The sequence below is a fragment of the Sander lucioperca genome, chromosome 16 (assembly GCF_008315115.2).
Source record: "Sander lucioperca isolate FBNREF2018 chromosome 16, SLUC_FBN_1.2, whole genome shotgun sequence".
Classification (NCBI taxonomy): Eukaryota; Metazoa; Chordata; class Actinopteri; order Perciformes; family Percidae; genus Sander; species Sander lucioperca.
The window spans coordinates 453554-468984 of record NC_050188.1 but is presented as its reverse complement, the minus strand read 5'-3'; the positions used below and the strand labels follow the sequence as shown (position 1 = coordinate 468984).

At 40.8% G+C, this 15431-nt stretch overlaps 1 protein-coding gene and 1 long non-coding RNA gene across 2 annotated transcripts; one reads left to right on the top strand and one right to left on the bottom strand.

The window, feature by feature from the left end:
• Positions 1-3093: 3093 nt before the first annotated feature.
• LOC116047829 lies at positions 3094-4213 on the top strand. The gene is made up of 2 exons (XR_004104485.2): positions 3094-3787; positions 3883-4213. It is a non-coding gene; the product is annotated as an uncharacterized LOC116047829 (long non-coding RNA).
• Positions 4214-4529: 316 nt separating this feature from the next.
• Positions 4530-12698, bottom strand: c16h6orf89 (chromosome 16 C6orf89 homolog). Its single transcript, XM_035993404.1, has 9 exons — positions 12665-12698; positions 12366-12457; positions 9580-9846; positions 8913-9078; positions 8220-8368; positions 7718-7869; positions 6895-7030; positions 5521-5644; positions 4530-5260 (listed from the first exon to the last, which is right to left on the bottom strand). The coding sequence occupies exons 1-9, from the start codon at positions 12696-12698 to the stop codon at positions 5178-5180; spliced, it is 1203 nt and encodes a 400-aa protein (XP_035849297.1). The 3' UTR covers positions 4530-5177.
• Positions 12699-15431: the final 2733 nt, after the last annotated feature.

Here is a 15431-nt window from a genome sequence, read left to right as displayed (position 1 = left end):
AATAATTAAAGCTGCAGTGGGTAGAATGCAAAAAAAAAAAAAGCCAGAATTTGACAGAGTGAGACCTCTTCCGGCAGCTCTCCCTCCGCCCTCTCTGTTGCATGGGCAATACATGCGCAGAACAGCCAATAGGAACGCTCTCGCTCTCTGAAATGACCTGTGATTGGCCAAAGTCTCCCAGTCTGAAGTCTGAAAACAGAGCCAAGAGGAAGTGCAGAAGTCTAGTTTTCTCTCAGACAAGTTGAATTTCAATATGCTGAAAGATTATAATGAGATCTTTGCCTAATAATGCCAAAAACCAAGAGCATACCAGTGCTTTAATAACTGAATTTTAAGCTTTTAACTATTCTATTTATTAATGCTACTTTCAGTTATATTCTGTTCATTAATGTTTGCCTATTTTATCTCAGTTTATTTGTCTACTGCTTTAACATTCAGTGTCACACAACAAATGTACTGAATGCATTTTTCTTACTAATAAAAATTGACAACGATTTTTTTTCTAAATATTTCGAATCCTGCATTATTTACATTCATGTTTACTAGCTAGCAGTCTTCTTCACTGCCTTTGTGGGGCATTCACGCGCTACGATTGGCCTGGCATCCATGCTTTGTGTGAGGTGATGGACGCCGATTTGTTCAGGTCCTATATCCTGACCAATCGGCTATCCTGACCTTAACTATTCGTGGTCCGTGCCTAACCTCAACCAATAGGGCTGCTTCATAGGGCGGGTCTTACCCATAACTTCAGTGGGTTACATAATTGAGCCTACCAAACAAAAACTCTATAGAGTACCTTTAAATTAAAGACCACTCTGTTAAATCTGAACAGGGCCCCTTCAGTCTCAAAATGGTGTGCACCGCTGTGTTGCAGTTTCTGGATTGAATGACACTTTTCATCGGAACAGTGTGAACTTTGAGGTGTGTTTTCTAGTTTGGTGGGTGCGACAGACATGTTACCCATCCAAAGTCCAGACCCACAGAGACACAGCAGAGCTCTGATTGGTCAGATGTCAACACACAACAGATGGCCAATCAGAGCTGCTGCTCCTGTTTGGCTTGGAGTGTCACACCGCTGACGCCTCAAATAAAAATCAATATGTTTTTAAACTTATTTAACAGTGTATATTCTGATGGCAGACTCCACAGTACCTGCTGTCTGTTGACTGAGAACATATCTACAGATAAACTTTAGTATTTCATCAGATACAAACCTACTTAACTTCTAACTCTGAGTTGCTACTGTACATTGTATTGTGGGGACGTTATCCTTGTTAAGACTAATAAAGATGTTTTCGTTGTTTGTAGCTAAAGTCACCCTTTGTCTACTTCACTCTGACAGCAGCCGAGTAAAACATAAACTTCATATTTAAAGTGCCCATATTATGAAAAAATCACTTTTTCTGGGATTTAGGGTGTTCTTTTGTGTCTCTGGTGCTTCCACACACATACAAACTGAAAAAAATCCATCCATGCTGTTTAGAGTGAGATACAGTTTCTGAATGTGTCTTGACTTCAGTCTCTGGGTGAGCTGTCCAAAATTGGCACGGCCTGTGACGTCACAAGCCGAAACGAGCAGGCTAACCGCAACCATTAGCTCGTTAGCATGCTAATGCTAACGCTAGCATGCTACCTCGTTCTCAATAGCAAAGCACTGCTACAACACACACAAGTTCACCATAATCTACAAAAGAACTACTTACATGTGCGCCCTCATTTAGAAGTCTCCCAGCTAATCCTGCCTTGTAACTGACCGAAGTTGTAGAAACAGCCTTTCTTTTACTGTCTATGGAGCTAGCTAGCTGACATGATCTACATCTGAGCTACTGGGCATGTGCAGTGCAATCAAAGATAGTACAGAAGAAGAAGAAAAGAGGTCTCACTCTGTAGCTAAAACAGAGATCAGGTGAAAAGAGGATCTGCAGCAGTGAGAGAGAGCGGTGCAGTACAACAAAAAGATGGTGTTTTTTGAAAATTAAACCATGTAAACCTATTCTGGTACAACCTTAAAATACAATTATGAACCTGAAAATGAGCATAATATGGCTGCTTTAACCTCTTATTTGTTTAATTAATTTTGATTTAAAGCTACTAATTTTTTTTATTTTAGTTTTGGTCAATGGATCAACTGACTATACAGAGCTTTTAGCCTCTTTTAGCTCCTAGTTTTGGTTAGTTAGAGACTAGCTGGTGAAAAAAATGGAGGAAGCAGATAGTTAATAAGGAGTTGGTGGAGACCAAAAAGAGCTAAAAGGGCTTGAATATTGGACTAACAACTTAGAGTCAGTGGTTGGGTTTTCTGCTGTCCCCAAGTGGCCAAAACCTCAATTAATGGTGCTGTTATTAAAGAACTATTATTATAATTGTGTCAAATTTACTCACAGCCAACAGGTCGAGGTTCCTCTGCCATCAGGTCGTCATCTTAACTGGACTTAACTGGAATAATGATTGCCCAGTTTACACTTTCTGCATAAAAATAATCAAATTTATGAATTGGCACTATTGGCTGTTTAATTGCTCCAATATTGTTCTGATTATGCGAAGAAATGATTCATTCAACAGCACAAATCAATTCATTTGAGAGTGCAACTTTTTAACTGGTGGATGTGGCAGTTTTGCTTTTCTCTACGATACCTACCAAGCACTCGTGAGGTAATTTGTGAAACAACCAGTTCAACGCCTGGTTCTCATTGAAACGAAACCAATGCGCCTCATTTTCAGCCACTCAACTTCAATGTGCTTCAACAAAAACAATAACTCCACACAGATGGAAGCAAGATTTAATCAAGTTTTAATTTTCTCATAAAACTATGACATTTCTATTCAAAGCGTACATTTTAAAAGATTCACTCTTGTTCAAGCGCCCCCAAATGGTGATGTTTGGAAAATTTGGATTTTTGGGACGCTAAAACAAAATGAGGGAGACTTGACTATTAAACACTGAAAGTCAGATTTCACATCAACTTTGGCAAACTAATTTAATATTATTCAGACTTTTTACAGACCCATTGAAATTATTATTAACCCAATATATCGTTAACGGCTTCATGGATTTAATGAGGCTTTGGGGGAGGGGGGGGGGGGGGGTTCATGTGAATCACAAGTGATCAAAGTCTGATATTACAACAGATTACTATTAAAATATGAATGGCTTGAACATACAGTATATACATACAATCATAACAATAAATAACACTAAAATTAGAAAAGCAGCTTTGTCTGTAAAATCAATGAAAATGAAAAAATCTTTTAGGTTAAAGTAGTAACTGGTTGTTAAAGGGTGAGCTCACCCAAATTAGAAACATTCATATTCTCTCTAGTATCATCTCTTCTTTACTTTATGAATGTCTCTGCAAACTGCAAAAGGTGTTCCCAAGGTTTAGTCTCCAACCTTTAATTTGGCTGGTAAAATGACTCCGCTGTTATGTTAATTAACAAAAATTAAATTCTCAGGTGGTGTCCGTACAATTTACAGCTGGCAGAGTAAGCAGTACTTAAAATAAATAGAACGCTGCTTTTGAATGTCACAATTATTTCTGCAAATTGTTGGTTAGCAATGTCAAGTACGGGCACAAATGTAAATACAATTTGTGTAGAAGAACTAAAAAAGAACCCTGGAAGTCATCAAGAAGTAGCATTATACTTGTATCTATTATTATTCTTTTCATGTAGAAATAAGTTTGATAGGTACAAACCTATCATTTTTTAATAATATGTAGACAACCAAACAGTCCTTGATACTAATTTACAGAAAATAATCAATATTTATGTTAGAATGGTAATTAAAGTAAAGTAAAATTAACTTTTAGCTGCAGCTGTAGTTCCAATGAGACAACCTGTAGGGGGACCGATGTGGGAAAAGTTACATAGCGTTGCTTTAAGTTCCAATGAAAACTGCTGCCAGTGTGTTCTAGATACCACTAGAGTTACAGATAGTGTTTTTTTGTAACTTGGGTGAACTGGCCCTTTAACAGCGAGGAACGAACCGGATGAAGAGCTGAGTTGTTAAGCTTCAGGTGTGTCTCAGAACTACAGCAGGTAGTGAACGTCCAGCAAGTCTAGACATCGAAAATCATTCAAAAGTTCCCCATATGCACTGCAAAAAGAAGTGCGTGCTCACTGACTGGATGGACTTATCAGCCAGAGTTCCCTGTGTTCCTCTAAACTTAGTCTGGTTATAAACTGATTAAATGCAAGAATATTGTGGGCCATGTAAGCTGCAGGTTCCCTGATAATCAGACTGAAAGTTGCTTCTCCTTATTCTTCAGTCTGACTTGGAGTTCATGTCAGCTGTTTGGGACGGGGTTATCTTTAAAGTTTTCACAAGAAGACTGAAGACTTATTTCTTGAAGTCGACTTAACCCTTGTGTTGACTTCGGGTCACACTGACCCGTTTTCAATTTCCTTTGAAATAAGGGACGTAGAAATAAGCGCTGAAAATGTGTAGAAGAAAAATGTAACAATTTAAAATGTTGGAAAAAGCAAAAACAAACTGAAAAAAAAAGGCGTCAAAAACGTCGAAAAAAAGAGTTTGACGGGAAGACAACACAAGGGTTAACATCAACCTGTACAGCTGCAGACATTTCATCCACACCTAAAGACATTATACTGCCTCTGGCCAAGAAAAGATGGCTTCCCTATTTTTAATCCCATCTACAGAGATTTGCTTGGCTAGTTTGTTTTTAACCGAGTGAACAGCCGAGGAAACGAGCACCAGAGATGTGGGTCGTGATTCAGAGGTCTGGAACCAGTGTAATGCCGATGCACCCAACAGTGATTCACTACCGTCTGACAGAGACACACCCAATGATTTCATGGATTTCTTTTCATTGCTAGAGATCTGCTTGAAGCTATGGCACGAGCACAGCACATCCAGAACATCTGAGACCTGCGGAGAGTTTAAAGACACAAGGACAAAGTCAAAAAGTCATTTCTCAATCCTCTGATCTCGGCCCTTGAAACCTGCAGGAGGATCCCTTTTTTCCAAACTGAAGTCATGTGTGCAGTGGTTTCCAGTTCTCCGAGGACGCTGGGGGGGGATTTTCGGACGGATAGGGGCGTCAGGAAAAAAAAGCCTGGAGGTTTTAAGGCATCAGTGGGCAGGGCCATAGAAAGGCCGGCGAGCTCTGAAAATTCGACATTCACAGCCGTCATTTGCACGTCCTGTCCTCCTTCACTTAAAAGGCAGATCCGTCACAGATGATGTTCTGGCCTCGGCCAGGAAACAGCTCCATCTGCCAGTACCGGGGGTCAGCGTACACTACAAAAGGTCAGAGGGAACAACCGTCAACTGCGTGTTCAGCAGACCGGACAGCTCATTCAACCGTTTGATTTTAGGGATCAGGAGAACAGATGCAGCATGCAGACTCTTCAAAGACTGGGAGGTACAGTTTAAGCAGTGGCTAAGATATAGCTTTTTATGGTGGGGGCACGAGACCAAAGTTTGTCTGTTCTGCGTGAAGTTGTCGTTTTGTCCCGCTAATGTGTTTGTGGATTTAAAACGGGTGCGGCAGGTGTTACCCATGTCTCCAGGTGTCAGCCACAGGTTGAAGGAGCTGCAGTGTTTCTGGCAGCGCTGAACAGGCAGAACTCGAACTGTTGGTAACCCCTCGCCCACCACCAGCCAGCCAAACACCCCGACACCCTGAAACACAAGTCAAAGTTAGAACAGAGGCCGAGAGTTCATTTGTGGCGAGTGATGGAGGGCTACACTTAGGGGTATGCGATATATTAGATTAACCCTTGTGTTGTCTTCCTGTCGACCTGCAACTTTTCGTTTTTCTGGGTCAAAATTTAAAACAAAATAAAAAATGTCAACGTTTAGGTCCACGTTTTTGAATCTTTTTTGACATTTTTTCCCCTTTTTTTCAAAGTTCTTTCATCATTTTTTTTTTTCAAATGCTATAAAATTGAATAAAACACGCAAATTCAATGAAAGTAGTGAACCGATGATTTATTTTACTTATGAAGAGTAATGGTTGTAGGGTAACATCCACGTTATTTATTTATTTTTTTGACAATTTGTTTGAAAGAAACTTGAGAATTTATGATATAGAAACTTTTTTAAAATGGGTCAAATTTGACCAGGAGGGTTAAATGATTAATTAAAAAAATTAATGGAAAATGTGTCCATGATCTGCCTTTACAGAAACATCGTTATTATCGTGCCACAGTGCACAGTCTATCAGTTGCAGTTCAATGGCTCCAATTTTTCCTCTGCAAATAGTGCTCCCACTGACTAGCTAATTGCAAAAACCAGCAACTGTCACGGAGAAAAAAAAAATTGTACACAAATGACTACATCGAAAGAAAGGGTGCCGATTCATGTCCATGAAGTAATGCAATATCAAACTTCACTGCATCAATACACGCGTTTAAAATACATTTAGGAAAAAGGAACTGTATTTAACCTGCTATGGTACAGTGTTTCCAACTTTCCAATGAAAGTAGATAGCACTAGTTCCAAAAGTTGCCATAAGACATATGCTCATTTGCATATTGGTGACGTCATTGCGTATCATTTGCATAAAGCTTAGTGGCTGTGTTGGCTGACGGCCTGCTGCTCACAGCGCAAGAGGAGAGGGAGAGAAAGACCTTGTGTTGTTGGCAGAAGAGCTGTGGACTGTGATTACTCTGAGCAGCATGCGTGGACATCAATTACAATATACTGAAGTCGCTAAATTGGTGTTAGCCGCTTTTTAGAAAGAAAGTCGCTAAGAGGGTCTGAAAAGTCACTAAATCTAGCGAGATATTGTTAAACAATATTTCTGGTTATTACAACGTGGTTCTTACGTTTGTAGTTTTGTCCATCACTCCTGTCAGTAACAAGAACCCTGTTTTCCTGTTCAGTCTATCAGTCTTGCAGTGTGGGGACGTCTGGACACGTGAACTCACCTTACTCTGGGAGTTTGTGCTGTGGGTGACCAGGCAGCGCTGCACGATGGTCCCAGCGCTGTCCAGCAGGGGGCAGAGCTCAGCCTTCGGGAAGAGCCACCTCAACACCTTCTCCCTGGTCCCAGAGCTGAACCTCCTGCAACAATCGGCACACACCAACAATCATTAAATACCACTGGGTCTCGCATTGCCAGACCTTCTTCTACAGCGCTGCGGAGGAGGGTCTGGCTAGTCCACACAACATCCCGGGATGGGTGAAAAATGTGCTCTGGTTTATTGGCCTCGGGAAGGAACTTGTTTTGGTGGAACGTGTACGTTCAAAAGTTGTTTTAGTCGTGCAACAGAAAACTCAGATTGGACAGATAGTCTAGCTAGCTGCCTGAATTTACCCTGCAGAGATCTGAGGAGCAGTTAACCATAGTCCTCAGAAATCCACCGGAGTTTAGAACGCCAACACAAAGAAAGTGAAAGGTAACGACATCCGGCTATATCTATCGATATAGACTACACTGTCTAATATTATCAAACATTTACTCCATGTAGTTTCTCTATCAGTAAAGAGAGACGAGGACAGATTTTCAGTCCAGTTTTCACCTCCTGCACCAACAATAAAACATTCTGTAACCATCCGGACAATAGACGAACAACAAGATATAAATGTGTATCGAATGCCAAATAATGATGATTATTTGACAGCATACACCTTTTGCATAGACTACTGAGTTCCTAAAATATTCTCCCCCTGTGATTATGATGCAGGTCAGGTCTGGGTTCCTCAGAACCGAGTGGACCAGTGAACTGGACTTTGAACCTAAATGTGTACCAGAGCAGAGTGAAGTTGGCGGGTCCCTGGGGGAGGCCGAGGTTGTGGTTGTGCAGACCGTCGTCCTCCTCCAGCAGGATGGACATGGAGCCTGAGTGGGCCAGGTAGAGCTCCTCCAGCTGCTGCCGCTGGACACTGAGGGACTCCCCGCCCTGCACAGACCAGTAGGAACAAACACAAACCAGAAGGATTTAGACTTTTCTGATACTGTTTATTCATATTCATCTTATTATTACTATTATGATTTTATTTCTTCTTTTTTATGCTCACTCTTGGTTCACCACCCCCGACCAAAATAATTGTGATTATGATTTTTTCCATAATTTAGCTGTGGACACATACTGTATATGCACACACCCACGACAACTTGTTGCACTGTTAATGTTTACTACATTTACTACTAAACATCAGTCTTCTGTTTGAAAAAGAAAGCAACATCGTCGTTTACAAAGTTTGCACCCATGGGTGTCAGAAGGGGAGGCCCATCAGATTGACCTCTGACCTTTAGCAGGACGAGCTGTGGCCCCCGTCGCAGATTCACCGTCCCTCTGAGGCTCTCTGGGACTTCCAGCACCGAGGAGATCTCTGCACAGCCCGAACAGTTGACCAGATTCTGCCTGAGAGAGCCGGCACTCCACCATTCATGGAAACCTGCAGGGCACACACACACACAAACACACACACACAAACATTTACTATAAACATACTACAAGTCAATTAAGTGTAGAAAAAAAGGAAAATCCAAGGCACTCTTCTTCAAAATTATTTAAAAAGCCTTTATTTTACTGGCTATTTCATAATAGAAAATTTAAAAGACATAGGGAAAAGCAACCCACACATAGCTGCGCCTTGGATTTTCCTTTTTTTCTACACTTAATTGAATTCCCGACCCCAAAGAGCACCTTCAAACATCTGACTGAACTTCCTGAGCACCCTGGACTTTTTTGTCTTTCCATACTACAAGTCAAATTCATCTTTTTTCCCCCAAAAAATAGACGTTGGAAAGCGCGGGTTGTGATTACTTGTAGGAGTAACGACTCACTCCTATACTTTGGTTACACGACTCTCGACGCAGCCAATGTGTGTTGCACTTCAGTAATAAATAATTCTTTTTTTCCCCCCATCCTTAACATATCCAGTACTTCCTCATTGAAACGTGTGTTTGTGTGCGCATGTGTTTCTCTACGCTTCACACCTTGCAGATTGTACTTCTTGGCGATGGGCAGGGACAGCAGGCGGACGTGGCTGAGTGGGGATGACCAGTTGTAACAGCCCAGGTTGACCAGGCCCAGCTGGGGGGCGCTCTGAGGGTATGTGAAGGCCAGCACCACCACCAGCAGGAAGCCCACTGCCACCACAAACTGCAGAGACAACAGAGACATTACCAACACTTCCGCTGCAAAAGGTAAGTGATTCATTTTTCAGCAAGAAAAATGTATTTTCTTGAGACTAAACTTCTCATCGGTTGGATCTTTATCAGTTTTTTTGGGAGCTGTAATAGCCCCTCCTGTCCATATTGGCCATCACATGATCACTCCTGTACTGTTTTTTTTGGTTTACTGTACTTGCTGAGCTGCAGTGGACAAATAGTTATACTAATAAAAAGAGAGAATTACCAAAGTGGAAACACAAGGGTCCTGCAGTGGAAAATTAACTATTTATGTCTGACAAACAATAATAGCCTTGAAAAAAGATTTAACAATAACCAGCCAGTTGGCAGAGCAACCAAAATCCTCATATTTAAAGAGGCTGTAACCTGCATTTTAAGAACGTTCATGTGATAAAGACCTTCAGTGATTCATTGATTACATTTTCTGTCGACGAGGGGTATTAGCGGTAATATTTGCGTTGGCAGGCCTGACCTTTATGGTGGCTCTCAGGATGGGGAACTGGGGAGGCTCTCTCCTGGGCTCGTTTGTCTCCAGGACCTGCTTGATGAACCTCTCGATCTCCCTCTCCGACATGCCGTAGCGGTAGCCCGACTGGCGGAGGATGTCGATGCTCTCGGACAGTTTGTCGTAGATACACGGCTCGCTCATCGTCGTTCCAATGATGGCCGCAGCGACGGCGGCTTCTCGGTCAAACACGTCGATCTTCAGCTGCTTCGGGATCCAGGAGCATGGTGTCACCTACGAAGTCATCCACAAAAACAGCTAGCTATCATAACTTACATGATTAAAAGGTGTTATCATGTAAATTAGTAATTAATATGCAATCTAAATGTAATTATAGTTTGCTGTGAGTGTCAGTATGTGCCGTTTTCTCTTGCATGGAAACAATGGGCCTAATGCCAGAGCCACACATACAAACATTCATTTAAGAGAAGTTGTGGCATTTTCCCAGAGGTACAAAAGGAATGTACAAGTGGTCCAGACCTGTTGAAGGAGTCTTGTACTGATACTTCTCTCTACAGTTAAACTGAAGACCTGAAGTTAAATATGATGCAAAACTAAAACAAAATAAATAAACATTATAGATATAAAAAGTAGGGATGTCCCGATCAGGTTTTTTTGCCCTCGAGTCCGAGTCATTTGATTTTGAGTATCTACCGATACCAAGTCCCGATCCGATACTTCTATAATATATAAAAAAGAATAAAGAGCGAAAAAACAGATCCAGGATGTTCCTTATTTTTTATTTAATTCACCTTATTTTAACATTCAACAACTCTGTTAACAAACAGAGCACTTCTATGAGGTAGCTTGAACAATCAAGTAATAACAAATTCTTCACTTTTGGACTTTAGTGCAACAGTAAATATAAAAAAAAGTCTAATATAAAAAGAAATAGCACCTCAACTTAAAATACCCGGCAGGCATGTAAACAAATAAAAAAATAAAAGTGCCACAGTGCAAACACTGTGTGCAAGCCAGTAATGTGCTTTTAGGAACTGCCCTCCTAACTCTTACTGTCATCACAGTAGTAAGTTACACCGGCTTTGCCGGCATTTAACCAATAGCGTCTCTGCAACAAAGTGATGTCATGCCGCACGTGTTGCTGTTTCTGTGTGGTGTCAAAAGGGTCTAACTCTGGGCCACCGCATAACTATAGATGTGTTAAAAAATAATGAGAATATATATACATATATATCCGAGTCCTGATCGGGAGGTAACGTCCTATTCCGATCGAGTCCGAAACCACGTGATCGGGCCCGATCTTCTGCCCTAGGTCTATAGTTTGTGGTTGTAAAGTTCCATGAGGCTGGGATTATTCAACAGGTCATTTTATACAGTAAGGTCCAGTTTTTAAAAAACTGGTCTCACTACAATGAAATGGCTACGGCTATGGGTACTAACGTCATCACACATGAATACAACTAGGCTCAATGAATCTACGAGAGCCTCAGCTTTCCAGTCAGTCATACCCAATTTATGCACTTCCAAGACTGTTTAGGGACCCCAGTATGCAGAAATATTCAAATACACCATGTTAGAATAGGTAAAAATAACACAGACAACTAGTTTTCTTTACTGTAGGGACTATGTGGACACATGGGAGTCTGTTATTGTCTCTATGCAGTTTGCTAAAGACCCGAGAGTTTGTCAGCAAGGCCGAGATCCTCCGAGTGACACTAGCACCTCACTGGAAAGCATGTGGCAGGCTTGAGACAGGTGTCAGGCAGAATCTGGACATTTTCATGCAAGCCACAATGCAGTGACAAGTCCGTGGCAGGTTTTTATAACTATAACTATAAGTTAACTATAAATGTCAAATAAATGTACTTAAATTAAGATATTTCCCTCTGAAATGTAGTGGATTAGATGTGTAATGTATCAATGAAATGGAAACACTCAAGTACAAATACTTTTAAAACTGTACTTTTTTTTTTTTTTTTAACCTTTATTTATTCAGGGAAGGTTCACTGAGAGGCAGCCTCTCTTTTGCAGGAACGCCCTGATCACATTCACACAGTTCCACATTCATACCTGGAAGCTGCCCAGTACAACCACAGTCTGATCTGCTGGCCACTGAGCAGCTCCACTGGAGCGGTTGGAGGTTAAGGGCCTTGCTCAAGGGCACCTCAGTGGTGGTGATGGGGGAGGGACAAGCGCTGTTCTTTCACTTTCCCCACCCAGATTTATCCTGTTAGTCTGGGGATTGAACCGACAACCTTCTGGTCACAAGCTCGCATCTCTAACCTTCAGGCCACCACTGCCCTACTTAAGTATAGTACGTTACCGAAGAAGATCAAGATGCCGCCGTGGGGGGCGGCAGCCTCTGTTTTGTACTCTCTAGTACTTTTTTTGTTTTCGTTTATTTTCTCACAGACTGTCCCTATGAGGAACACCTAAACCTTTCCATGGTGTCAGGGCCAATCCCTGCATAGTAACCCAGTAACACCAAGCATCCACTTCAAGTGAATTATATATTTTATAGTGTTAAACACATCATTTAAACATGTAAATGGCTGTCAAACATACACTGTCATATCCTCAGATATATTAAGCAATCTGTTATATTAATAATTACTTATTTATTCCAGTACAATTTGCCCTTTTGCATTACTAAAATCTTCATAGAACAGTTTGTTTACATGTGTTTATGTACTTGTGTGTGATGTGTATGCATAGCATACATAATGCATGTTTATGCACTTTTTAAATACAAACTGTACATCTCTACATAGTAATCAAATGGTTATGTTTACCTTGTTAAGCTTTACAGTCCTTGTGTTTAGCCGTATGTCTATTTCTGTGTAAGTACTTTGAGAGCAAAAAGTCAGGGTCAAATTCCACGTAGCTAAGTGTTTACACTTACTTCGCCATTAAAGCTAATTCTGATTATAAATGTACTTAGCTACTTTCCACCACAGTGGATAACACAACAAACGCCATCAGTCCAACTGTTGCCTGCCGCATTTAAAACAATCAGCTATATAAAGTATAATGTCAATACAAACTTGTAGCCAAAACAGTGAGATGGCACGATTGTGATTTAAAAACATACCACCACAGTCAGACTGACTGCGCTTAACTGACATGTTAGCTTGTGCATGTTAGCCTTGATTAACACTTTCAGTTTACGTCATATAAAGAAAACTACAGAAGACTGAAAGCCTCACCTTAAAGTGACATCCACCGCCGTAGTGGGAATCTCTTCTTTCTCACGTTACGAAGGAAAATAATTATTTATTTTTTTTTAAATAAACTAGCTAGCTTGCTAGTTAAGGGGTATGGGGTATTGCTACCATAGATATCTATGATTGCTACCACAAACAGCCAAGGAACCGTTTAAGGAAGGAAGAGTCATGACTCGTCACATGCGTCATTGGTGCCAACCCAGTAGTATTCTAAAAGTATTTGATTGTAATAGAGAATCTTGTTATCAATAACTAACCAACCAACCTCCAAACTGTTGTTGATATATAATTATATTTAAGAGGAGTAACATTAGCCATCTCTCTCCATAACGTTTCCTATTATTGCAATATTGTCAGGAGGTGACGCTGGCTCCGGATCAGTTCTAAGTTTCCTTGCAAACAGGCCGGATACAGGCTTCTTCTTCTACTACTAGTTTCTAGGTTTTAACGGCGGTTGGCAAGCATCGGATTAGCAGTACCTCCACCTTCTGCTTTGGAATGTGGATCAGAGATAAATCCTATCCATTAGTCCCTTTTGACTGATCAGATGGATCAGATCAAAGACAATTATACTGCTTGATCCACTTGACATGTTCAATAACTTCTTTTTTTCCTCTAATGTTCCCTTTTCTTGTGGCATTTTTCGAATTTGCGCTTGGCAGGTAATTTTCATTACAGGAAATTATACATGAATCAGAATCAATTAGAATAATCTTTATTGGCCAAGTAAGTCATGTGTGTATAGCTTACATCGTGACTGTAAATACAGTCTATGGTACATCGTCCTAACCAATAATTGGTTATTTTCTTTCTTTTTGCCTGTGGTCTTGCTGTTGTGATATTTTGTGTTTTTGTGTGTATTGTTTATGGTTTTGTCTTTAATAAAGTGTATAAGCTAAAAGAAAAAATGTGTGCACATCCATGGAATTTGACTTTGGTTTTTGCATTGCTCTCATACATATAGTCTGAGAATATTGAATCAAACCTGGCAACAGACAGCATGTTGTCTTAATCTTCCATCTGAATCCACCTCTTCCTCTATATATGTCAAATATAATCAACACATAAATTAAGTTTAATTATAAATTAAGATAACACTTTATTGATCCACTGGGGTAAATTCACAAGCTACCCAGCAGGTAAAGTATATATTAAGTAGTTAAAATGAGCTCCACTTAAAGTAATGTACACATTCATGTATAGCCTTATAATATAGGCCTAATACATATTATCATTCTGCATAATGATATAGGCTACTTAGGGCGTTTTCACACCTACCTTATTTGGTCCGGACTTTCAGACTTTTTAGTTTGATCCGAACCAAAACTACAGGTGTGAAACCTCCCCCGGACCACGGTCCGGATCAAAAGACCACATTTTGGTCTGATAAAAAGAGGTGGTCTCGGTCCGGACCAAACTGAACCATGGTCCGGTTCGTTTACAGTGTGAAAGCATTTTTTGGATGGTTTGGACTTTCGGATCAAATACAAGAAGCTCTGGCAGGCTCTCCTGTGTTACAAGACCGGGGAAGCTCCTTTAAGGAATAGCTCGGTGCTTAGTGTGTAGTCTACATGAGAGAATGTGTGACGGTGAATGCGCTCAGAGCAGACAGCTGTCGGCTATCAGAGCAGAGAATACATCGGCAGTTTAGTTGTTAAGTGGTAGTAAATGTACAGTGTAGGTTTCCGTTTGTCTCTGAATAAATGCTCCAGAAAGAAAGTTCCAGTGTCTTGCTTCTCAACATCACAACAAAACCAAAAGAGCCACGGCAGAAGGGGAGAGCAGCAGTCAGTTGAAAAAACTCTGACACAGAGAGAGGATACGAGAGGACGGGGAAGCCCGTCTACAAATCAATTATAACTATCTAGAGACGCAGCTCACGTATGTGATGACGGCAGGACGTAGTTTTGTCACGTATAGATCGCGTGCGCTATAACTGCAGTGTGAAACCAAAACTTACCGGATCAAATGTATACAATGTAACAAAAACATGAACCTTGGTCCGGACCTTGGTTCGGACTTTCATGTGTGAAAACGCCCTTAAGTACATAAAGTATATTTTTATGTGAATACTTTTGTACTTCTACTCAAGTAACATTTTGAATGCAATTCAAATAGCACACCCTGTGCTAAAATTCCTGATTTACATGTGACGATTGTGCCAAGCTGTAAATCAATTTTATCTATAGTTTTTTTACCCATATGGCTTTACCTGAATCTTTTAAAGCAACACTAAAGCACTTTTCCCGCTTCGGTCCCCCTACAGGTTGGAAGCTTAGATAGTAGGCTATATAAGGTTGGAACTATGGGTTGGAAGCGGTCCATTACATTACATCATGCAAGTTTGCCAGCGGATCTGTAGTTCGAATCATTGTAAATATTCAGTCTGGTTTTGAATGAGACATTACGACAGCGGTAATGGACAATTCCGCTTCCAACCTGTAGGGGGACCGAAGCGGGAAAAGTGATTTAGTGTTGCTTGGTTGCTTTAAGAAGCTAAACCCGCGTTGCATAAACTCTTGGCTGTAACCAATCACAGGACAGAGAAAGGCCTCAAACAGGACCAAAACATCACATATCGGCCAGTGAGAACTCGGCCTGTCAAAATGAAGTTCCGCCCCCTGTTTCCGTTTA